Here is a 25,188-nt window from a genome sequence, read left to right on the forward strand (position 1 = left end):
CAGAGAAGGTCAAGGAGAGACTTAACAGAGGCAGTCAAAATTATGAGGGGTTTTGATAGAGTTATTGGGGAGAAACTGTTTCCACTGGCAGGAGGGTCAGTAACCAGAGGATACAAATTTAAAATTATTGGCATATAATCCACAGGAGGAGACGAGGGGAATTTTTTTTAATGCAACGAGTTGTTGTTGTCTGGAATGTGCTGCCTGAAAGGCCAGGGACGGAAGCAAATCCAATAATAACTTTCGAAAGGGAAATTGGATAAATACTTGATAGGGGAAAAGTTTAGGGCCAAGGGGAAAGGGCAGGGAAGTAAAACTAATTAGATAGCTCTTTTCAAAGGGCTGGCACAGGCAGGCTGGGCCGAATGGTCTCCTTCTGAGCCGTATGATTCTACATCTGAATGTAATTAGTTTGCTCTCTAATGCTGCACCGTTAATTTTCAGGCTTGTATTTCCTAGCTGTCACTTTACGACAGAAAGCAAAGTGAATAGGCCAGCAGAAAATCCTTTGTTACCTCTTTGAAACTTGGAAATAATGACATCCAGGCTGAAACTGATGGTGGCCATCAACATACCCAGCAAAAAGAGAAAAATCCAGTCCTCTCCGAATTTCAAGATCTGCCGCCGTACGGACAGAATGAAAGCTGTAATTAAATGGGACAGATTAGCACCAGGCTAGGCTCCTGGACCCTTATCAACCCACAGGTCTCTGTCAATTCAGATGAGTTTGATCTATGCTGCTTGGATCACTCATTGAATCTTATATGTCTCCAGATTGGCAACCAGGCATCAGATATAATTTCACTGCATGAACAGTCAGAATTCCTCGTATCATAGCAAGCCCCAAACTAAGATTAGGTTTTTCTGAACTTTGAAACTATGATGTTACCAACTGACTCGCTTGTGCAGTACTTCAGGGAAACAGCAAGACAGTGAGATGAGTTTGGGATTGTTACAGGGCTATGGGGAAAGTCAGAAAGTGGGATTAGTTTGGAACTGATACAGGGCTGTGGGGAGAGAGCAGGGCAGTGGGATTAGTTTGGGGTTGATACAGGGCTATGGGGAGAGAGCAGGGCAGTGGGATTAGTTTGGAACTGATACAGGGCTATGGGGAGAGAGCAGGGCAGTGGGATTAGTTTGGAACTGATACAGGGCTATGGGGAGAGAGCAGGGCAGTGGGATTAGTTTGGAACTGATACAGGGCTATGGGGAGAGAGCAGGGCAGTGGGATTAGTTTGGGACTGATACAGGGCTATGGGGAGAGAGCAGGGCAGTGGGATTAGTTTGGAACTGATACAGGGCTATGGGGAGAGAGCAGGGCAGTGGGATTAGTTTGGGATCGATACATGGCTATGGGGAAAGAGTCAGGAAGTGGGATTAGTTTGGGATTGATATAGGACTGTGGGGCGATGCAGGGCAATGGGATAGTTTGGGATTGATACAGGGCTTTGGAATGCAGAATGGGTACAATGTGCTGAATGATCTCCTTCTGTGCTGCAGACTTCTAAAGCATTACCTCGTTCAATTAGTCACAAAGTGTTTCACTTACGTTTTAAGTTCTTGAGCATTCTCTGCGCTGTTTTCCTGGCTGCACTCTGCCTTTCATCGGCTGGAAAGTAGCGCTTGTACGGGTCATGTCCCTCCTCAGTCACCTCCTGTTCCAGTTTCCCGCCCTCCCTTTCGGTCCCGCTGGCCCGAGATGGGCTGCTGGTCACCTCAGGTTCCTCCCTGGTCTCATCCCTGTCCAAATCATTCTTCTCCGAATAAGGAGGCATCTCCGATCTGGAGCTGACGACTGCGGGCGGCCCCGGATTATGCTCCTCACCGTGACTGGCCCAGGGCCTGGATTCCACTCGCTGCCTTTGCAGCCGGAGGGGTGTAGTGCTACTTATTGGCTAATCCCTTTTTATATAACTCGGCCTCGATAATCAAACTCTAGATCAAACCAGCCTGGCCTGTCCATTTTGACCTCCACGTCTCGATTGGTTAGTTTTTTTGTTGTTGCAAGGACGGTCTGCCTGTTTTTTTTTAAATATCACAAGTGTCACTCTGAGCTCACAACTCCCTGATTACAAAGTACTTCAGCAAAGAAGTTACAGCAAGTCAGGAGTCACTGCTGATAAAGTACTCAGGGTAAAGTTAAGTATGTGTTTGAGCCTTATAAAAAATGTTTCCTGGGTTTAAAAAAGGGCCCTCCATAGTGTTAATCCTATCCAACAGCTGCTGGTAACGCAACGGGGATAGAGAGCTGATCCTAATCAGAGCTGGTGATGTGCGTTTCCCTGCTCCTCTCCCCTTCCCCCATGGTGCCTCGCGACACAACGCTAGCTTGAATATTTTATTCTCCCATGTCAGCCGCCTCACAGTGCCGTCAGACAGTGCAGCACTCCCTCAGTACTGCCACTGGGAATGTCAGCCTGGATTATGTGGTCGTGTCTCTGGAGTGGGACTTGAACCCACGACTTGAGAGAGTGCTCCACACTGAGCCAAGCCCTTCACTAAATGATATAACCTCCCATCATTATAATACCGCAAAATAAAGTACCAAATCCTCTCTAATTTTCCTCCTGAATCGATCCTCAGAAACAATTCCACAAGTGCTGGCCGTTTGCTTGCATCTGATCCTGTCCACAATCCCGCCCCCAGCAGGCAGTAACACACACACACACACACACACAAAAATGGACAAAAACACATGCATACATGGACAAACACAAGTGCACGCAGACACACGCATGTTCCATCACTGGTGATCCTGAGCAGGAGCCCTAGCTGATTTGCTCCCCCCACACTCTCTCTCAAACCCACACGGGCCAATGTGACTCAGTATCCATTTATCCACAGACCCTTGATAGGGGGAGAGCGAATCATGGCAAACACCTTTGCCCTTAAACTGTGAAGCAACCGCCTAAGAGCCGGTGGATTTTATGGAGAGTGACAGGTTGGACAGGGCTGCATTGTAGCCAGTAAAGAGCTTCTTAATTCTGAATTTATTGCACCTGAGAAAATTGAAAACAGGATTAAGGCCCTTTAGAGCTCGACTGAATAAATTCCAGTGGTTTAACCTTTGAATTCCTGGCCGTACAATGCATACTATGGCTGCCGAGTAACTTTCTTTGTTTAAGATGCTGCGTTTCCCTGCTCCTCTCCCCTTCCCCTCAGCGCAATGGTGTTAACCCTTTCCTAGGGCTATTACTCGCTGAGTGCCACTTTGCACCTCACCCAAGCGGCCACTACTTAGGTCCGAGCCTTGGTGGTTAAGTGTTGGGGGCGTGCTGTTCAACCAGGGGAGGGAGCAGGGAAGGGGTTGTTTGTTGATCCGTATAACCCAACCATTGACTGGATAAACTCGATGAGCCATTTGGATGGTGGATAAGGGACAGGGGAGGGTAGAGTTCAAATCAGTCAACAACTTGCATTTATATAGCAGCTTTAACGTAGTAAAAAGTCCCAAGGCACTTCACAGGAGTGTTATCAAACAAAACTTGACACCAAGCACCATAAGGAGATAGGGAATTCCAGAGTTTAGGGCCCAGGCAGCTGAAGGTACGGTGCAGCAATTAAAATTGGGACAGCGTAAGAGTGATAAAGTTGAGACAATACAAACTAGAACAAAATGAAAAGACAACAACTGGGATCAGAGAACATCCAAATATTAGCACCAGACATAGGGGCACAGATGTTGGCCATTCCGCCCATCATGCCTGTGCCAACTCTTATGAAAGAGCCATCCAATTAGTCCCATTCTCCACGCTCTTTCCCCACATCCCTGCAAATCCTCCAAGTATTTTTCAAATTCCCTTTTGAGAGGTACGATTGCATCAGCTTCTCCGGCCCTTTCAGGCAGTGCATTCCAAAGATTAACAGATATGAAATCTGATAAAGTTCACTGCTTCACTGTACCTTCATCTCTCCCTCTGCAAGAAGGATCACTGAAGCAGATCAGGCCAGGCTGGGCCAAGCTAGATCTGGCTCCTTCTGGGGCAGGAACATGAAATGAGATGAATGTTGAAAAGCAAAGGCCCTTAAACTTCAGTGCTCAACTGCACAGGTGGGCACTTTCAGATCAAACTATTGGTAAATTGTGAAATCGAATCCAATGAGGCAGTTCCACCATTCAATTAGATCACGGCTGATCATTTTACCCACCTTAGTTCCATATCCCTTAATAGCCTTACCCAACAAAAATCTATCAATCTCAGTTCTAAAAGGTCCAATTGACCCTCCCCCCAGCATTCACAGCCTTTTGCGGGACAGAATTGCTGATTTCCACTACACTTTGTGTGGAAAAAGTGCTTCCTGATTTCCCTCCTGGATCTAATTTTAAGGTTACGTCCCCTTCATTCCCGTTTTCCGCACCGGAGGAAACAATTTCTCCGTATCTTCCCAATCGACTCCTTTTATCAGATGGCCCCCTAACCTTCTAAACTCTATGGAATGCAAGACAAGTTTATGCAATTTGCCCTCACAAATTAACCCTGTCGTGCAGGGTGAGACAAATCGAAGGAGCCATCTTTCATTCACAGTTCTCGATTCCTCTTGCTGTGCAAACAGCGACAGTCATTCTAAGCTGGAAATGCAATTCCCCTCGCCCTGGGCTCATGCTCCTCCCCATGCCCAGGAATAACGAAGCATTTAACGAGTTAGAAAATTCCACTTTCCATCGGGTTTAAGAGTGCCAGAGGAGCTGCTTAAAGTCTTTCAGTGAGGCAGAGATCCTGTGTTCAGAAAAAAAGTGTTTCGCAACACATTCAGTGAACGCCAACGGACAGCAAGGGATTAAAAAAAAAAGTCCCTTCAATTTCTTTGAGTCGCATTTTCACTGCTCCACTATTGCCCTATTGCTGCCAGCATCCCACCCATACCTTGCTCAAGCTCTGCTTTTCTTCAATGAGCCCGGGCAGACAGTATCACCCGGCTGACCCACCATGAGGGGAAGCACAGCTGATTCCCCTCCCGCCACATACTGCCTTCTTGACTAAATTGCTTAACCACTAAAACAAAATATCCCGTCATTTACCTCATTGCTGTTTGTGGGATGCTGCTGTCCACAATTAGGCTGCCATGTTTCACTATGTGGCTACATTTCGTAAGTACCTCTATGACTATGGGACACTTTGGGAGGTCCTGAGGACATGAAAGGCGTTATTTAAGTTCTTTCCTTTCTCTGTTCCTCCCTTCTCACGAGAATGGCAGCAGGGATGAGGGTCTTGATTTGTGTGGAGAGACTGGAGAAGCTGGGGTTGTTGTTCTCAGAGCCAAGAAGATCAAAGGGAGATTTAATAGGTATTCAAAATTATGAAGGGTTTTGATAAATAGGGAGAAACTGCCTCTACTGGTAGGAGGGTCAGTACCCAGAGGACACAGATTTAAGGTAATTGCCAAAAGAACCAGAAGAACATTGGCAATAGGAGCAGGAGGAGGCCATTCAGCCCTTTTGAGCCTACTCCGCCATTCAATAAATTCATGGCTGATCTTCTAGCTCAATCCACATTCCTGCCCTAATCGTCATGCTCTGACTCCCAGAGTGCCCAAAGATGAGAATTTCTTGACAGCGAGTTGTGATCTGGAATGCAAACAGATTCAACAGGAACTTTGAAAAGAAAATTGGATAGATACTTTCAGAGGAAAGATTTGCAAGGCTATGGGGGAAAACGCAGGGTGGGTGGGTGGGGGGCTCATGGAGTGGAACTAATGGATAGCTCTTTCAAAAGAGCCGGCACAGGCACAATGGGCCGAATGGCCTCCTTCTGTGCTTCTATACCTATTAAATCTCCCTTTGATCTTCTTGGCTCTAAGAACAACAACCCCAGCTTCTCCAGTCTCTCCACACAAATCAAGACCCTCATCCCTGCCGCCATTCTCGTGAGAAGGGAGGAACAGAGAAAGGAAGGAATTTATATAGCGCCTTTCATGTCCTCAGGACCTCCCAAAGTGTTCTATAGTCGTAGAGGTACTTCCAAAATGTAGCCTAATTGTGATAAGAAGATTTGGTCCCTGGGCTAAGGCAGTTCCATGTCTGGGCTGCAAGTGAGGTGTGAGTAATTAGAGAGATGGCATGTGGTGAGTGTAATGTGCTTGGGAGGACCTATGGTTCCCAAAGTTCTCCACCACTGGGGGCTTTTCCTCACCTATTGATTGCTATAATTAGTCAACAACGCCATTAGCATTGTGTCACGTGACTACCAGGACAGTAGAAGGCAAACTAGATTACCCTCGGACTTCCCTTCGTCCAGCAGTTTCTAGAGAACAGGTGGGGTCAGTCTGTTGTGGGGGAGAGAAGGGAGGGATGCCTGGCCTTCACATGGTGGACTCACCCCCGTGAAAAGGCTGCCATCGGAAACTTGCTACACGGGAAGTGAGCTGTGCTGATCCAAATCCTCCAAGTCTGTGGACGGGCACCCAGGCCGTGACGTGCCTGAGAAATAACATCTCCTTACAAGGTGAGGGGGTGCCCTCGGAGTGAGCGGGAGCGTCTCCATCCTCTGAAAGAAAAACCTTCCATTTCTACAGCACCTTTCGTGACCTCGGATGCCCCAAAGCACTTTACAGTCAAGGAAGCACATTTTTGGAGTGTAGTCACCGGTTAATGTTGGAAAAGAGCCAGCCAATTTGCACACAGCAAGATCCTGCAAACAGCAATGTGATAATGGCAAAATCATCTGTTTTAGTGATGTCAGTTAAGGGATAAATATTGACCAGGACACCGGGGAGAACCCCCCTGCTCTTCTTCCAATGGTGTCCATGGGATCTTTTACATCCACCTGAGATAGCAGACAGGGCCTCGGTTTAATGGTTCATCTGAAAGACGGCACATCTGACAGCGCAGCACTCCCTCAATACTGGCACTAGAAGCATCAGTCCAGATTTTACACTCAAGTCTCTGATGTGGGGCTTGATCCCATAACCGACTGACTCGCAGGCTGAGCCACAGCTCACACCTCTCCCATTTAGCTCTGACAGGTAACGAGAGAAAGAATGCATCATTGGAAAGCGAGGTCGAATTGAGTCTCTTGGCCCCTTTCATACATTACGCCGTGGCCCTGGCAAGAGACATTGAATCTGACAGACAAGCACCTTGCTCAAATCAAGCAAACTACCCAACAAGATCCAACTCTCCAAGTGTTGCAAGAAGTAGCGATGAAAGGATGGCCTGAAAGCATCAAGGATACTCCTGTGGTCACAAGAGTGTACTGGGCATACAGAGATGAATTGACAGCCCAAGATGGCATCTTGTACAAAGGAAATAGAGTCATCATCCCAAAGGAGTTGAGAGGATAGATGTTAAAGCGCATCCATGCAAGCCACCAAGGAACTGAGCCGAGTCTGAGGAAGGCAAGAGAAGTGCTCTACTGGCCAGACATGAGCAATGAAATCAAGGACCTCGTCAGCGATCTCAACTGCGCTGTCCGACCTGAGGCCTCATGACGGTGACATCTTTAGTGTAATGCGGCAATTGGATCAAGACGTTCACTTTCCTGCATCTTAGGGTTGCCAACACACCAGTATTGACCTGGACTTCCCACGAATCAAAAATAATTTCCTGGAAACTGCTTCCAGCCACCTTGGGGGCGCTAAAAAAAAAAACATTTTCAATAAATGGTTAGAAAAATATAATGGATGGGGGCAGAAAAGGTCATCTGGCTGACGGTTAAGAATCATCGAGTCGGATAAGGGAGAGTCTGCTCGTTTTCCAAAAGGGGGAGTGCCACGAGGGTGATTGGGTCAGACGAACGATGGCAGCCGGACAGAGGTGGGAACGTCACTTCCAGGAATACATCCAAACAGAGCTGGCAACCCGACTGCATCGCCAGACCCTGAATCTTAAGTAACTCTGCAGTTACAGAACAAACAGTTCTCTTATTCAAGGCTGCACCAGTCAGTGTGGGCTGGTACCAGGGCCTGCTGAGCTCCTCCCGACACTTTGCAGACACCAGTCCCGCTGCCCCAGTACCTGTTCATTCACTGCTGTTAGCGATCACGGTATACAGTACACACTGCTTCATATGCATTTATTAATGAGGATTCATTTCAAATGTTCATTTATCCCAGCACACCTCACAACTGAATTTGAGGATTTGGGGAAAACGTTGGCTGTAAATATGAGAAGACTATGAAGCAGTGGTTAGCACTGCAGCCTCACAGCTCCAGCGAGCCGGGTTCAATTCTGGGAACTGCCTGCGTGGAGTTCGCAAGTTCTCCCTGTGTCTGTGTGGGTTTTCGCCGGGTGCTCCGGTTTCCTCCTACAAGCCAAAAGACTTGCAGGTTGGTAGGTAAATTGGCCATTATAAATTGCCCCTAGTATAGGTAGGTGGTAGGGGAAATATAGGGACAGGTGGGGATGCGGTAGTAATACGGAATTAGTGTAGAGTTAGTATAAATGGGTGGTTGATGGTCGGCACAGACTTGGTGGGCCGAAGGGCCTGTTTCAGTGCTGTATCTCTAAAACTAAAACTAAAACAGTCAGCCCAGTTCCTAATCAACTGAGGACAAATACCTCCCCTCATTCTGCATCAGTTGACAATCTCACTCAGCATAATGTCATACTGGGCAGTACTGGTGTTGGAGCTGAAATAAATTTGATGGGAAGGGGTAGAGGGAGCTTTACTCTGTATCTAACCCATTTTTTTCCTTTTTAAAAAAAAATCGGCCGTGAAGATGGAGCCAGATCTTGTCGTGTTAGTTAGAACTTGTTTCATTGCTAAAAGTTGTTCAGAATCTGACCTAAACTCACTTTATCAAGTAGAGCGAGGAAAAATGTTTGGCCAGTTTAGTAGGAGCTTCACTCTGTATCCAACTCATTTTTTTTTGGTAACGGCTCCTCTCCCATCAGGGAATGGGGCCTAGGAAAATCCCAACCATTAGGAGCCCACAGCCAGCCAGAAGTCTAGCTCAAAGTGCCAGCAGATTAGCACAGTTACGGACGCAGGTTAGGAGCAACTAACCCTGTTTATTTTTGAAAGAAGCCTTTATAACGCTGGCCCTTTTTATTTTGCTTCAGGGAGCCTTTATTCCCCCAGGCCCCCTTTATATACATTTTAAATAAATAACTTTATTAAAAACAGATATATAAAACTCAAATTAAAATCCCATCCTCAGCATCGATGATGCACTCCAGCCCGAGGTGCCCACCGATCGCTGAAGGCCACAAGCGTACCGGCAGACTCCTTCTCCAGGGATGCCCAGGCGTGAACGTAACCTCGGAAGAGGGGCAGGTAATCAGGGAGGACAGGCCCCCCGACGGCCCGCAACCTGGACCTGTGAATTGCCACCTTGGCCAGGCCCAGGAGCAGACCATCAAGGAGATCCTCCATCCTCCTCCCGGCCCACGCCCCTTCACAACAGGTGCCCAAAGATCAGGAGCGTGGGGCTGAAGTGCAGCCAAAACTTGAGCAGCCCCTTCAAATACTCAAACAGGAACTGCAACCTCGCACACTCCATATATAAGTGGAACACTGACTCGTCCAGGCCGCAGAAATCACAGGCGGCCTGGAAGTCTGTGAACCTGCTTAAAAGTCTATTGCATGGGACTGCCCTGTGTAGCACCCTCCACCCCTGGTCCCCGATGTAAAGTGGGAGGACTCCCACGTAGAGAGACCTTCACCGGGATTTCTCCTCGTTGCCAAATGGCAACACGGATCGCCAGAGCGTGTCTGGGCGGCTGACGAGGACGAGGATAGTGTGCAGGAGTACCCCGTACAGGACACCCCTCTGCGCCGTGTGGAATGGCATGGAGGGCATTTCCGAGAGGCGGTTCGGGCTGCTCAGGACCGGCTTCCAAGGTGGGTTTCAGAGCCTGGGTCTGATGAGCAGTGCCGGCCGAGCTGGGGTCAGCTCGGTCAGGAGCGCACCGCTCTCCCGAGCCCCCGCGCCACCCGCAGCGAGGGGCGTCCCGATGGCTTCGGCTACTTCTCTGCCCACTGATCCATCCCCGGAATCGGCCGCCCGGACAGCCGAGGTGCTCTACTCCGCCGGCAGGGGAGCGCCCTGACTGGAAGCGACCATGTTCCAGACTCGGAATAGATCCCGGTAAAAGACAGGCAACTCCCTCAGAGAGGCGCGGCTAACGGTCTCCCCCGGGAGCTGTGTGTCGTCTTGAAGGCAGTGACACTGCCGGAAAAAATACGTCACCAGCGCACACCATCTGGGAGGACGTCAACGTACAGGTATCTCTGCAGGGTCCGAAGGTGGAGAGTTGCAGCCTGGGTGCGGATGCACACCAGCAACTGGCCACCTTCCTCAGGACCACGGCAGAGGTCCAGTGTTTCCTCTTGCCCCAGAAGAAATCGACGAGTTTCTTCTGGATCTTAGTGGCAAATGCAGAAGGCGTGGCCAAAGTGACTAACCAGTACCACAGCATCGAGGCCACCAGTTGGTTTACGACCAGCGCTCGGCCCCTGTAGGAAAGCACTCAGAGCAGTCCTGTCCAGCGCCCCAGCCAGTGGTGACTTTCGCCTCCAACTCCTGCCAGTTTGCCGGTCAGGCTTCCTCAGTGGAACTAAAGTGGACTCCCAAACAGAGGAGCTGCGTGGTGCTCCACGCAAAAGGTGTTAACTCCTCTGGTCCACCCACCACTGACCCACCAGGAGTCTGGAACATTTCTCCAAATTGATCCTCACGGAAAACGCAGTAGAAGAGGTCTTCTGGCAGTCACACATTCTCCGCAAGTCAACGGGATCAGTGACCGTGAGGAGCACGTCATTGGCGTAAGCCGAGAGGACAACCCGCATGCCTGGCCTGCACAGAGCCAATCCTGTCAAACTGCTATAAAGCAGGCACAGGAATGGCTCCACGCAGATGTTATATAATTGGACAGACATGTGACATTCCTGTCGCACTCCTCTCCCAAAGCGAAGGGGCGCCGTCAAGGACCCGTTAACTTTAACCAGACACACTGCAGCAGCATACAAAAGTTGGACAGGGTCACAAAATGCTGCCCGAGTCCAAACGCGCGCAGAGTCCTGAAAAGATATTTGTGATCCACCCTGTCGAACGTCTTCTCCTGATTGAGGGAAAGGCGACCGGCAGACCTGTCCTCTGGGAAAGATGGATCAGGTCCCAGACCAGGTCGATGTTGCCCTGGTTGGACCGGCCCGGGTAGGACTGGTTGGGGTGGATCATGTGGGCCAGCACGGAGCCCAGGCAGGTAGACATAGCCCGGGCAAAGATCTTATAATCCGTGCTGGGGAGGGAGACCAGATGCCAGTTCTTAAGCAGGCGGAGATTGCCCTTTTCAGCAACAGGACGATGACTGCCCTGCACCACGAGAGGGGCATCTCCCCAATCGCCAAGCTTTCCCCCCCAAGACCCACGTGTCATCGCACCCCAGGACGTCCCAGAACGCCCTGAGGAACTCCACGGTCAGCCCGCCCATTCCCAGAGATTTGCTGTTGGAGAGCTGGTGGAGGGCACCAGTCAGCTCTGCCAACATGAGCAGAGCCTCCTATCCTTCAGCGCCCTCCAGGCTGACCTTCGGCAGGTCCTCCCACAAAACTCTGCGCGCATCCTCGCTGGACAAATCTGGAGAGAACAATGCACTTAAGAAGTACGGACCAGGAGGCCCATTCCCTCTGGATCCGTGACGGAGGATCCGTCGTTGGCCAGCAGCTCAACGAGCTGCTTACAGACCCCCCGCCATTTTCCCAGCGAGTAGAAGGGGGAGCGGGGTGAGGCGCTGTCCAAATCTTCCAGGATCTGGAAATGTTTTCAAGGGTGCCCAGCAGCGATGGGGAACAGTCAATAATGTGGGTGGGGGCATAGTCTAATAATGAACATGGAAGGGTCTCCAAATATATGCCATCAATTCAGGGGAGGTGGAGTGGGGAGAGCATACAACTCAATCACGTCCGAAAACCACAGTCATGGCAAGTTAATGACCCTCACAAGGGCCACAGTATTAATCCCCACAGGAGTATACAACAGCTGTGTTGTAGGGAAACTGTAACTCAGACTACAGTTCAACAGCTTCCCTCTTTTTTCCTAACATGTATAGCGTTTTAAATGTTGCCGGTCTGTAATTGTGCAATCAGAGCCGACTGAAAGCCACACAATTTACCCTAATTACGTCAACTACAATGATCAAAAATGCACGGAACAACTATCACCACAGACTTCCAAACTTGGACTGTATTCAGAGCGATATAACAATAGAGAAAGACTTGCATTTATCATGACCTCAGGACATCCCAAAGCCCTTTACAGCCAATGAAGTACTTCTGAAGTCTAGTCAGTATTGGAATGTAGCCAATTTGTGCACAGCAAGCACCCACAAACAGCAATGAAATAAATAACCAGATAATCTGTTTTAATCGTTTTGGTTGAGTGACAGATATTAACTCAGGATACGGGGAGAGCTCCCTGCCCTTCGTCAAATGGTGCCCATGAGATCTGTTAGGTCTACCCGAGAGGGCAGATGGGGTCTCAGTTTAAATCCTCAGCCGCAGGGCAGCACTGACATCGGTGCAGCACTCCCTCAGTACCGCAGCGGAGTGCCAGTCTCACTCTGGAGCAGAGCTTCAGCACACAACCTGTGGACGCAAAAGCGACGGTGCCACCAAATGAGCCGACGCAGACACTAAGATGGTGGATACAGGAAAGGCTCCATCAAAACGGTGGCTCAATCTGAAGCTGGTGGAAAAGATGCCTGAGGAACTAGGAGACAATCGGCAGCAACACTTCTGCAGTCACTGGTTGAATAAATAAGAGATTAAAAATAAATACCAGGGGAGTAATTACAACATAAAAATGACCTTGGGCACCACACTCGCCCCCTACTTTCCGAGTGAGATTATGGTTTTGATATCCCTTTTTACATTGTACGCAATAATTCAGGCAGAAGCACAGCACATTTACTGAGTCACTAACAGGAAATAAGACTGCATTTTACCCTAAAATTTTTTTAAAGCCTAAAACGCTGCCAAAAGAAACCAGTACAGTCAATTACTTAACATCCAGGATATGCCACGATGGTCTTGAATGGATGAATGAGATTCAAGAGGTTGTTCACAAACACATTTAATGGCCTGTGTGCCTCCCAATTGAAAGAATATGGAGCATGGCGTGCACCCCCTCTACTTGGGGAGTGTGTGGAAGACCTTGATGTGAATGGCGGAGTTGTTCCTGGTGCGGGTCAAGGGCTCGCCCTCGTCCAGCTCAGGCTCCAGGTCGTCCACCAGCTCAACGGTGGAGGTGTTGGCCGCGATCTGCAGGGCTCCGAAGCTGCCAGCCTGGAGCTGCAGGGCAATATTGATGGCGCGGTTAATGGCCAGCCCCAGGCCGTGGATGCAGATCTCGCTGAAGCAGCCGCTGTCCAGCATCTTCTGGCACCGGGCCAGCTGCGCCTTGAAGTCCGTTTTCATGTTGACGTAGACATCGTTTTTGCGCTTTGGGAGTTTTCGGGGCAGCCTCTTGCGCAGGGTGTACTCCACCTGGTCCATGTCCAGCACGCCCTCTGACACTGGTGCCAAAGGCTGGTTTTCAGCCATACTCACTGGAAGGATACAAAGCAAAAATAGTGAGACGTGTGAGTGAATGATACTGCATGAAGGGGAGAGCTTTATAGATACTGCAAGATGGCAGGGAATTTAACGATACTGTGCGAAGTAGCATGGCAAGCAGTTAAGCATACTGTGGGCAAAAGTGCTGATGGGGGTACTGCGCAAAAGAGCCAAGGTCTGAGATTTGGCACCAGGTCTGTTGTCAGTTGATTTCAATCAGGACAGCTGTGTAGACTGTAGGGTGTGGGGTGGTGGTGGTGTGGAAAAGACTCTCAACATCCCGAGGCAGCAATAGCGGGTAGAAAACAGTTAAGGGATTCTCACTCCTGATTGTCATCCTTCCTGGAAAGTCTTCAAAGACATCAGGGTGAGGACCCAAGGGGGTAGGGACAGGCTTGAGTATGATGCCTTCCACAGGGAACAGCCAACGCTCACCAGACTCATGATGCCTACCATGACTGAACAACTGCGGCCCACCATCACAGATCTGGAATGCCTTGCACGGCCACACAACCGGTGCTCACCACCTCAAACTTGTGATGCCTTCCAGGGCCAAACAGCCAGTGCTCATCAACACCCCAAACTTGTGATGCCTTCCAGGGCCAAACAGCCAGTGCTCATCAACACCCCAAACTTGTGATGCCTTCCAGGGCCAAACAGCCAGTGCTCATCAACACCCCAAACTTGTGATGCCTTCCTGGGCCAAACAGCCAGTGCTCATCAACACCCCAAACTTGTGATGCCTTCCAGGGCCAAACAGCCAGTGCTCATCAACACCCCAAACTTGTGATGCCTTCCAGGGCCAAACAGCCAGTGCTCATCAACACCCCAAACTTGTGATGCCTTCCAGGGCCAAACAGCCAGTGCTCATCACCACCTCAAACTTGTGATGCCTTCCTGGGCCAAACAGCTAGTACTCATCACCACTCAAAATCGTGATGGCTCGCACGACCGAACAGCCGGTGGCTCACCACCCCCGGAACTGTGATGCCTCGCACGGCCGGTGAAGGGCGCCGGTGGCGAGGGAAGCCCAGCCTCGGTGGGTGGGGGGGGGGGGCGGAATAGGGAATGTCTCACATCGGGGCATAGACAACGAACAACAGGCCGAGCGCAGTTGGAGCAAAGCACAAACCAGCACTGGAGTTCGATCCCACTGCCGGCGCTGCTGCTACTGCCCCGCACCTTCGGCCTTCGCCTCACAAATAGACATGCGCACGGACCTCAACAAAATGGTGGCAGCCAAGGCGCCTTCATCTCGCCCTGCGCGCCACACAAGCCAACGAGTGTCAGGGAGGTGCCAAGAGAATACCGCACCACCGCTGCCATGGACCTCCCACGGTCATAACGCCCCCCCCTTCATAGCAGAGAGCGTGGCTGATTTCTTTACGGCAACAACTTGTATTTATATAGCGCTTTCAGCCTAATAAAATGTCTCAAGGGGGTTATAAAACAAAATTTGGCACAGGGTGACTGGTGTATTATTATAAAGGTCTCATAGCCTGCCCCCTGCCAGTTCTTCATATACTTCAATAAATCTAGTCTTGGCAGGGACCGGGCTTGGCCAGTTGCTGCCTAATTGCACCTCCACTGCATTGTCACATACTCTGCTCACTGCCACAACAACCCTTATTCCACGCCTTTGTACCTCCTGGCCCCAACTTCTCCAAAAGCTCCTTGCCACCCTCCAAGCTCCATCCTACATAAATACAAATTCATCCAAAAACCCTGCCCCTCACCTCCCTGCATTCTATTCCATATAAAATCTCCCCGTCCTTGCTGACCCATTAACTCCCGCCTCTCCCAATGCACTGACTTCAAAAATCCTTGTGCTCCCTTATAAATTCCCCTGTGACCTCACCCCACCTAACTTCCATAGCCTCTTCTGGTCCAAATCCCCAGCTTGCGCACTCCAATTTGCACTCTTCCCCTTTCACCAGCTCCAGCCTCAGAAGCAGAACTTTCAACTGTCTTGTTCCCACTCTCTGGACATCCTCCTAAAACTTCCATCATGCTGCCTCTCTCTCCTTCAAACTTCCTCTAAACCCGCCTTCAGACATCCTCCCTAGCAATTCGGTGACTGCTTTCTCCTATTTACTTGTGCGAAAGGAAGAGCCGGGGAGTAGGACTAACTGGATAACTCAAAAAGCTGGCACAGGCACAATGGGCCAAATGGCCTCTTTCTGTTTTGTATGATTCTATGAAATGCCTTGGAATATTTCTACATCAAAATCTTAACAAATGCACTTGTTGCATATTATAAAGAACAATCACACAGAATGAAAAGCATCCTCATTTTATCTTTTATATTTGTCAGCTTGCCTTGAACCGCAATCCACAGACTTGAGCACAAAAATCAAGGCTGACACTCTAATGCAGTGCTGAGGGAGTGCTGCACTGTCAGAGGTGCCGTCTTTCGGATGAGCCATTAAATCAAGACCCCATCTGCCTGCTCAGGTGGATGTTAAAGATTCCATGGCACTATTTCGAAGAAGAGCAGGGGAGTTCTCCCCGGTGTCCTGGCCAATATTTATCCCTCAATCAACATCACAAAAACAGATTATCTGATCATTACCACGTTGCTGTTTGTGGGATCTTGCTGTGTGCAAATTGGCAACTGCATTTGACTACAAAACAATATTTCAGAAAGAGCACTTCAGCTGGAGAGCGCTTTGGGATGCCACAAGTTTATGAAAGTTCTTTCTTTATATCTATCCAAGGTGATGATTACATAAATCTCTGGCTCTGCATCCATTTTTGTCTGATGGGATGTTTTTCCACATTACAGGTGCTATATAAATTCAGACTTGTTTTGTTGTACAAGATCATAATAAGTACCAACAAAGCACTGAGGTTCATTCATAAAGGAATAGAATTCAAAAGCAGAGAAGTTATGTTAAACTTGTATAGAACCTTAGTTAGACCCCACTTGGAGTACACTGCACAGTTCTGGTCTCCATATTACAAGAAGGATATACAGGCACTGGAGAAGCTGCAGAAAAGATTTACAAAGATGATACCAGAACTGAGCAGTTATACCGATCAGGAAAGACTGAACACACTGGGGCTCTTTCTCTAGAAAAGAATGAGGTCTTTAAAAATTCTAAAGGGGTTTGACAGCGTAGATGTAAAGAAGAAGTTTCCACTTGCAGGTGGGAACAGAAATAGGGGATTATAAATATAATAAATCCAATAGGGAATTCAGGAGAAATTTCTTTACTCTGGTGAGAAGGGGGAACTCGCTACCACATGGGAGTAATTGAGGTTAATAGCATCAATGCATTTAAAGGGAAGCTAGATAAGTACATGAGGGAGAAAGGATTAGAAGGATATGTTGATAGGGTTAGATAAAGAGGGGTGGGAGTAGACCCATGTGGGGCATAAACACTAGCACGGTGTTTTAAAAGATAAAATGAGGATGCTTTTCATTCTGTGTGATTGTTCTTTATAATATGCAACAAGTGCATTTGTTAAGATTTTGATGTAGAAATATTTCCCTGCTGTAAATGCCACGTAAAGTTAACGTTGTCATACACAAGCCGCATGCCCACTTGCCTCCACTACCACTGGTGTCCATTAGGGTGCACTGCATATTCAAAGTAGACTCAAATGCTGACGCTCCCATTGCTTTTCGAGGTTAGAACTTCTGACTTGTAGCCAGAACTTGTGCTTGGCTGGTCTTCTTCAGCAGAACTCCAGCAGCAAGTTAAGCAATGGTGCGTGAGATTCCCTGTTGGTCACAGATGTAAGCACCCTAGTCCCTGGAGATGAAAAATATCCAGCTGACAGCCTGTTTCACAGAGTTGAGGTGATTCACACTGTTACGACCAAGATGGGAGAAATGCACTGTTAATTCAGTCCCACTTCTCGACAGGTCACAGCATATCAATAAATTTTCCCACCTACCGAAGAATAGCCAAATTAGACACTCTATTTGTCCCCCAGAATAAACCACAACCAAACCAGGTTTCTTTAAACAACAACACTTTAACTATTTATTAGAAAAGAAATAATAAGTCTTAACTACTAATGAGAAAAAGAAGTTCCTTATTTCCCTAGCCCTCATGCACACACATATATTCAAAAAACGGTTAACCGGGGAAAAAAGGATTTTGGTTTACAGCTGTTTCTTAGGAATAGAAGGAATAATAAAAATAAATAAAAGCAAAATACTGCAGATGCTGGAAATCTGAAATAAAAGCAAAAAGTGCTGGAAATACTCGGCGGGCCTGGCAGCATCTGTGGAGAGAGAAGCAGAGTTAACGTTTCGGGTCAATGACCATTCATTAGTTTTGATGAACGGTCACTGACCTGAAATGTTAACTCTGCTTCTCTCTCCACAAATGCTGCCAGACCTGCTGAGTATTTCCAGCACATTTTGTTTTTATTTATAATAAAAATAAATCAGTTTGTCTTGTTCTGGTAGTAAATCTTCAGTTGGGTGAGGTGTCCCAGAGTCGACTAGTTGGATACCACTCGAAATCTCTCCAGGCAATGTTGATGAACAGTCTTTGATGGGTAGACATTCAAGGCAATTCGACTACAGCAGACGTCTTTGTTCTTTAGAAAATAGGCGACATGTTTAGAGAGAGGATCTGGATCGGCGCAGGCTTGGAGGGCCGAAGGGCCTGTTCCTGTGCTGTAATTATCTTTGTCTTTGTTCTTTGTCACACAGGTATTTCAGCAGGGGTGCAGCAACCGGTCTGCTCAGGACTCACAACAGCAATATAGCAGTAGAAGCTTTATTCAGGTTCCAGGAGTTCCCAAAACACAGGAGGCAACAGGAACCACACTGGATGCAGGAATTCTTCAGAGACAGGAGGCAATAGGAATTCTCTACTTTTCGAATGCAGGATTTCTTTTCAAGAGATGTAGGTTTCCTTTACAGAAAGAGGTCTTTTTCTCTAGTCTCCAGGCAGGGCAGGTCTATGTTTCAAATGCCTGCTCTTTGTCCAACTCACTGGTTTTTAAAAGTCCAAAGTGAAAGCAAAAAGCCTTCCTGAGCTGAACATGTGACCAGACATAGCATCTCCTCTGTCATTCAAAATGTTCCCATGGGGAGGCCAAACCCCTGGCCGGCTTCCTTGAAACTGCTTGCTTTTCCTATTCTTGTATACAAAGATTTTATTGCAAAGCACTTAGAGGACAGTGGGAGAATCGGGCAGAGTCAGCATGGATGTACTAAAAGGAAAATCGTGCTTGACAAATCTACTAGAATTCTTCGAGGATGTAACTAGTAGAGTAGATGAGGAGGAGCCAGTGGATGTGGTTTATTTGGACTTTCAGAAAGCTTTCGACAAAGTCCCACATAAGAGATTAGCATGTAAAATTAAAGCGCATGGGACTGGGGGTAGTGTATTGCAATGGATAGAAAATTGGTTGGCAGACAGGAAACAAAGAGTAGGGATAAATGGGTCCTTTTACAAATGGCAGGCAGCGACTAGTGGGGTACTGCAGGGACCAGTGCTAGGACCCCAGCTATTCACAGTATACATTAATGATTTAGATGAGGGAACTAATTTTAATATCTCCAAATTTGCAGATGACACAAAACTGGGTGGGAGGGTGAGTTGTGAGGAGGATGCAGAGAGGCTTCAGGGTGATTTGGACAAGTTGAGTGAGTAGGCTAATGCATGGCAGATGCAGTAAAATGTGGATAAATGTGAGGTTATCCACTTTGGTAGCAAAAACAGGAAGGCAGATTATTATCTGAACGGCTATAAACTGAGAGAGGGGAATATGCAGCGAGGCCTGGGTGTTCTCGTACACCAGTCGCTGAAGGTAAGCATGCAGGTGCAACAGGCGGTAAAAAATGCGAATAGTATGTTGGCCTTCTTGGCAAGAGGATTTGAATATAGGAGCAGGGATGTCTTGCTGCAATTATACAGGGCCTTGGTGAGGCCACACGTGGAATATTGTGTGCAGTTTTGGTCTCCTTATCTGAGGAAGGATGTTTTTTCTATAGAGGGAGTGCAGCGAAAGTTTACCAGACTGATTCCTGGGATGGTGGGTCTGACGTATGAGGAGAGATTGAGTCGCTTAGGATTATATTCGCTGGAGTTCAGAAGAGTGAGGGGGGATCTCATAAAAGGAAACCTATAAAATTCTAACATGACTTGACAGGGTAGATGCAGGAAAGATGTTCCCGATGGTGGGGGAGTCCAGAACCAAGGGTCATAGTCTAAGGATATGGGGTAAACATTTCAGGACTGAGATGAGGAGAAACTTCTTCACCCAGATAGGGGTGAGCCTGTGGAATTCACTACCACAGAAAGCAGTTGAAGGAGTTAGATATAGCTCTTGGGTCCAAAGGGATCAAAGGGTATGGGGCGAAAGCGGGAACAGGCTACTGAGTTGGATGATCATCCATGATCATAATAAATGGCGGAGCAGGATCGAAGGGCCGAATGGCCTACTCCTGCTCCTATTTTTTATGTTTCTATGTAAAGGCACTATATCAGTGCAATTTGTTAAGTGGAGAGCTGAGTGACATGCTAGGACACTGCAGAAGGTTGAACCTAGAGTCTCATGTAGGCCAGGACAGATAAGGGTGGCCCTAAAGTTCCCTTCTCTGGAGTGAACCAGTGGAGTTTTTAAATGACAAATTAGCAGCTTTATAGTCATTTTTTTTTAACCAGCCCACAAATTATCTTATGGTGGATTCTAAACTCACAACTACCGAGTTACTCGTCCAGTGCCATAACTACTACACTGGTAACAGGACTATGTTTGGTCAGAACTCTGAAAGCTTACATCCTCACTATCTCTGTAATTGCCTTCTGCCCGACAACTGTGCGAGATCTCTTATGAATCCCTAATTTCCTTCGTTCCACCACTGGCGGCCGTGCCTTCAGCTCCTGGGCCCTAAGCTCTGGGATTCCCTCCCTAAACCTCTCCGCCTCTCTCTCCCCTCCTTTGTGACATTCCTTAAAACCTACCTCTTTGACAAAGCTTTTGGTCACCTGCCTTAATATCTCCTTGTGCTTGGTGTCAGATATTTTCCAATAACATTTCTGTGAAGGAACTTGAGACGTTTCACTATGTTAAAAGTGCTTTATAAATGGGAGTTGTTGTTGTTATACTCCTCTTCATTTACTAAAGTTCACTGTTAAACACACTCGGGGTACGGTAGCATAGTGGTTATGTTACCGGACCAGTCAAAAACAACAACTCACAGCATCACTTGACAGCTTCATGTGCGACACTTGTGGCAGAACCTGCCTCTCAAGAATTGGCCTTCACAGCCATCAGCAAAGGTGCACCAAGAGAAGACACCCCACCTAAATGGATTGTTTGCTGCGTGTCCATCACCTTTCGTAGATGGAAGGTTGCCAACCAGATTGCACCAGTAATCCAGAAGCCTGGACTAATGATTTGGAAACATAAGTTTGCAGCAACTGGGGAATTAAAAATTCAGTTACTTATATAAATCTGGAATAAAAAGCTAGTCTCAGTAATGGTGACCATCTAACTAGCGGATTGTCATAAAAACTCACCTGGTTCACAAATGCCCTTTAGGGAAGGAAATCTGCCATCCTTACCTGGTCTGGCCTATATCTGACTTCAGACCCGCAGCAATGTGGTTGACTCCTAATTGCCCTCTGACACGGCCTAGCAAGCCACTCAGCTGTATTCAAGAAGGCAGCTCACCACCACCTTCTCAAAGGCAATTAGGGACGGGCAATAAATGCTGGCCTTAGCAGTGTCACCCATATCTTGTGAATGACTAAACAAAAAGTGCTTGTTTGAGCTCCTGAGGAAGTGAAGCTTGAAACATTTTCACTTTTATGCAGTTTTTTCTGGCCTTAATATGCTGACTGACACAGGGTCTTTAAGTACCTTCTATTCTCCAACAACTTGCCCCAGTGACCATCCTTCACACGTGAAACTAATAGTTCAGTATCGGTGTGTTATTTCCCCAATCGACATTAATCCTCAAAGATCTTCCAGCAAGGAATCACTGGTTGAGATCAGCAGAGAGAATTAGAGTTGAATTTATTTTCCTCCCTAGTGCAGGGGGCACTGAGGCCAACTGTAGCTTCTGAAAAGCTCTGGCTGAGATCAGCTAACACAGCTAAAACCTTGGGTTTGGATGGCTTAGTGCTATGCCATGCACTGCACTCACCCACAAAGTGAAAAAAGGGGAGCAGCTCCCAAACCTGCCATCTCCACCACCTAGAGGGGCAAGGGCAGCTGGCACATGGGACACTCACTGGTCAACTAGCTGGCTACACTGCTGGGATAGGTTCTCCAATGGAGGAGGGGGAAACGAGTGAAATACTGGAGGGGTATGGGGCCTGAGGAACCAACACTGGCACACGGGCAGGCGTCTTCGGAGAGATAGGGAGAATAGAGGAAAAAAATAGAGTACCGCCACCACCCACCCCCCCACACCCCCCCCCCCCCCACCCCCAACCCTGCCGCCATCCCTGCAGTGCACTCCCCCTCAAGCTGAGGTGTAAACACCTCCAGGTGGCTGAAACCAAATCTGCATGTGGAACAGACCACATGTCGTAACAATAGAAGGGCTGACTCTGGAGCAATTCGGAGAATTCTCTGCCCATTGCTCAGTAAAGCTCTCCACTGCTATATCAAGGTTTTGCTTTGTTTATTCTGCTCTACGATCCACAGCATGGTCAGTGTGCAACCCCTGGCAGAGTCTGTATTTTCAACATTGCCAGATTCTGTTGTCACTGGCTTAGAATTGCAACTGGTGCGAAAGAATGCTTCAATGGTGATAAGGATTCTTGAGCAAAAAAAAAACAAATCATGTTGAATCCATTCCAGGTGCTGACAAGGCAAGTGTTTTATCAGAGTAATCTTTTTCTCTTTTAGTGACCCACCAGTTAGTATGTTTATCCATTAAGCAGCTGAGGGCCCAACTCACTGCAATTTTTCATTTGGGTGACAACAATATATAGGTCAGATTGTGCTTGACTGCAGTCCAGTACAACAGTGAGTTGAGTCACTGCAGTCAGGAAAAAAGACTCAATCCTCGGCACCACAAAGCTGCAGATCTATGCTCCCATGTATGGAAACAGTTAGAGGTGGTCAGGCACCTCACCATCTACTTCAAAGCACAATCCAGTCACTCCGTTACTCTGCAACACATTCCAGTCACTCCATTACTCTGTAACACAGTCCAGTCTCTCTGTTACTCTGTCACACAATCCAGCCACTCTGTAACACAATCCAATCACTCCGTTACTCTGTAACACAGTCCAGTCCCTCTGTTACTCTGTAACTCACTCCTGTCCCTCCATTACTCTGTAACTCACACCTGTCCCTCTGTTACTCTGTAACACACTCCAGTCTCTCCGTTACTCTGTAACATAATCCAGTCTCTCCGTTACTCTGTAACACAATCCAGTCTCTCTTTTACTCTGTAACACAATCCAGTCACTCTGTTACTCTGAAACTCACTCCAGTCACTCTGTAACACACTCCAGTCTCTCTGTCACTCTGTAACACAATCGAGTCACTCTGTTACTCTGTAACACAATCTAGTCTCTCCTTTAATCTGTAAAACACTCCAGTCTCTCCATTACTCTGTAACATAATCCAGTCTCTCCGTTACTCTGTAACACAATCCAGTCTCTCTTTTACTCTGTAACAGAATCCAGTCGCTCTGTTACTCTGTAATTCACTCCTACCCCTCCGTTACTCTGCAACACAATCCGGTCTCTCCGTTACTCTGTAACACTTACCAGACTCTGTGTAACACACTTCAGTCTCTCCTTAACTCTGTAACACAATACAGTCTCTCCTTTATTCTGTAACACAATCCAGTCACTCTGATACTCAGTAACACATTCCAGTCTCTCCATTACTCTGTAACACACTCCAGTCTCTCTGTCACTCTGTCACACTTTCCAGACTCTGTGTAACACACTTCAGTCTCTCCTTAACTCTGTAACACAATACAGTCTCTCCTTTGTTCTGTAACACAATCCAGTTACTCTGATACTCAGTAACACATTCCAGTCTCTCCATTACTCTGTAACACACTCCAGACTCTCTGTCACTCTGTAACACTTTCCAGACTCTGTGTAACACACTTCAGTCTCTCCTTAACTCTGTAACACAATACAGTCTCTCCTTTATTCTGTAACACAATCCAGTTACTCTGATACTCAGTAACACATTCCAGTCTCTCCATTACTCTGTAACACACTCCAGTCTCTCTGTCACTCTGTAACACTTTCCAGACTCTGTGTAACACACTTCAGTCTCTCCTTAACTCTGTAACACAATACAGTCTCTCCTTTATAAAAGCAAAATACTGCGGATGCTGGAAATCTGAAACAAAAACAAGAAATGCTGGAATCACTCAGCAGGTCTGGCAGCATCTGTGGAAAGAGAAGCAGAGTTAACGTTTCGGGTCAGTGACCCTTCTTCGGAACTGACAAATATTAGAAAAGTCACAGATTATAAACAAGTGAGGTGGGGGTGGGGCAAGAGATAACAAAGGAGAAGGTGCAGATTGGACCAGGCCACATAGCTGACCAAAAGGTCACGGAGCAAAGGCAAACAATATGTTAATGGTGTGTTGAAAGACAAAGCATTAGTACAGATTAGGTGTGAATACACTGAATATTGAAGAGCAGCAAGTGCAAACCTGAAGAAAAACAATCTGAAAAAAACAGTGGATAAGCAAACTGAACAAACTAAGATGAAATGAAATAAATGCAAAAACAGATTGTAAAAAATGTAAAAAGGAACGTAAAAAAAAGGAAGAAAAAATAACTAAAAATGAAAGTAAAATGGGGGGCTGTCATGCTCTGAAATTATTGAACTCAATGTTCAGTCCGGCAGGCTGTAGTGTGCCTAATCGGTAGATGAGATGCTGTTCCTCGAGCTTGCGTTGATGTTCACTGGAACACTGCAGCAATCCCAGGACAGAGATGTGAGCATGAGAGCAGGGGGGAGTGTTGAAATGGCAAGCAACCGGAAGCTCAGGGTCCTGCTTGCGGACCTAGCGGAGATGTTCCGCAAAGCGGTCACCCAGTCTGCGCTTGGTCTCCCCAATGTAGAGGAGACCACACTGTGAGCAGCGAATACAGTATACTACATTGAAAGAAGTACAAGTAAATCGCTGCTTCACCTGAAAGGAGTGTTTGGGGCCTGGGATAGTGAGGAGAGAGGAGGTAAATGGGCAGGTATTACACCTCCTGCGATTGCAGGGGAAGGTGCCCTGGGACGGGGACGAGGTGGTGGGGGTAATGGAGGAGTGGACCAGGGTGTCGCGGAGGGAACGATCCCTTCGGAATGCTGACAGGGGAAGGGAGGGGAAGATGCGACTGGTAGTGGCATCACGCTGGAGGTGGCGAAAATGGCGGAGGATGATCCTTTGGATATGGAGGCTGGTGGGATGAAAAGTGAGGACAAGGGGAACCCTGTCACGGTTCTGGGAGGGAGGGGAAGGGGTGAGGGTAGAGGTGCGGGGAATGGGTCGGACACGGTTGAGGGCCCTGTCAACCACAGTGGGGGGACATCCTTGGTTGAGGAAAGAGGAGGTCATATCAGAAGCACCGTCATGGAAGGTAGCATCATCAGAGCAGATGCGTCGGAGACGGAGAAACTGGGAGAATGGAATGGAGTCCTTACAGGAGGTAGGATGTGAAGAAGTGTAGTCGAGGTAGCTGTGGGAGTCAGTGGGCTTATAATGGATATTGGTAGACAACCTATCCCCAGA

General features: G+C 47.8%; 2 protein-coding genes across 10 annotated transcripts in view; both read right to left on the reverse strand.

The window, feature by feature from the left end:
- LOC137357314 (chloride channel protein ClC-Kb-like) overlaps positions 1 to 25,188 on the reverse strand; it is a 198,504-nt gene that overhangs the window by 81,898 nt on the left and 91,418 nt on the right. For 6 of the 8 annotated variants that reach the window (XM_068023556.1, XM_068023560.1, XM_068023562.1 and 3 more), the window contains 2 exons: positions 1,550 to 2,018; positions 516 to 644 (listed from right to left, as the gene is read on the reverse strand). In XM_068023556.1, the coding sequence (XP_067879657.1) occupies positions 516 to 644; positions 1,550 to 1,775 (355 nt within the window). In that variant the 5' untranslated portion in view covers positions 1,776 to 2,018. Of the gene's footprint in view, positions 1 to 515; positions 645 to 1,549; positions 2,019 to 3,903; positions 5,065 to 25,188 lie in introns of those variants that run through there. The other 2 variants (XM_068023559.1, XM_068023563.1) reach the window with 2 other exon arrangements.
- Positions 12,107 to 14,752, reverse strand: pop7 (POP7 homolog, ribonuclease P/MRP subunit). Of its 2 annotated transcripts, none has more exons than XM_068024030.1 (2): positions 14,717 to 14,752; positions 12,107 to 13,489 (listed from the first exon to the last, which is right to left on the reverse strand). In XM_068024030.1, exon 2 carries the CDS (start codon positions 13,482 to 13,484, stop codon positions 13,071 to 13,073), a length of 414 nt encoding a protein of 137 aa, XP_067880131.1. In that variant the 5' UTR covers positions 13,485 to 13,489; positions 14,717 to 14,752; the 3' UTR covers positions 12,107 to 13,070. The 2 variants fall into 2 exon arrangements, with proteins under 2 accessions (XP_067880131.1, XP_067880130.1); XM_068024029.1 differs by lacking the exon at positions 14,717 to 14,752 and adding an exon at positions 14,629 to 14,714.

This window comes from Heterodontus francisci, chromosome 48, assembly GCF_036365525.1.
Source record: "Heterodontus francisci isolate sHetFra1 chromosome 48, sHetFra1.hap1, whole genome shotgun sequence".
In the NCBI taxonomy this organism is placed as follows: Eukaryota; Metazoa; Chordata; class Chondrichthyes; order Heterodontiformes; family Heterodontidae; genus Heterodontus; species Heterodontus francisci.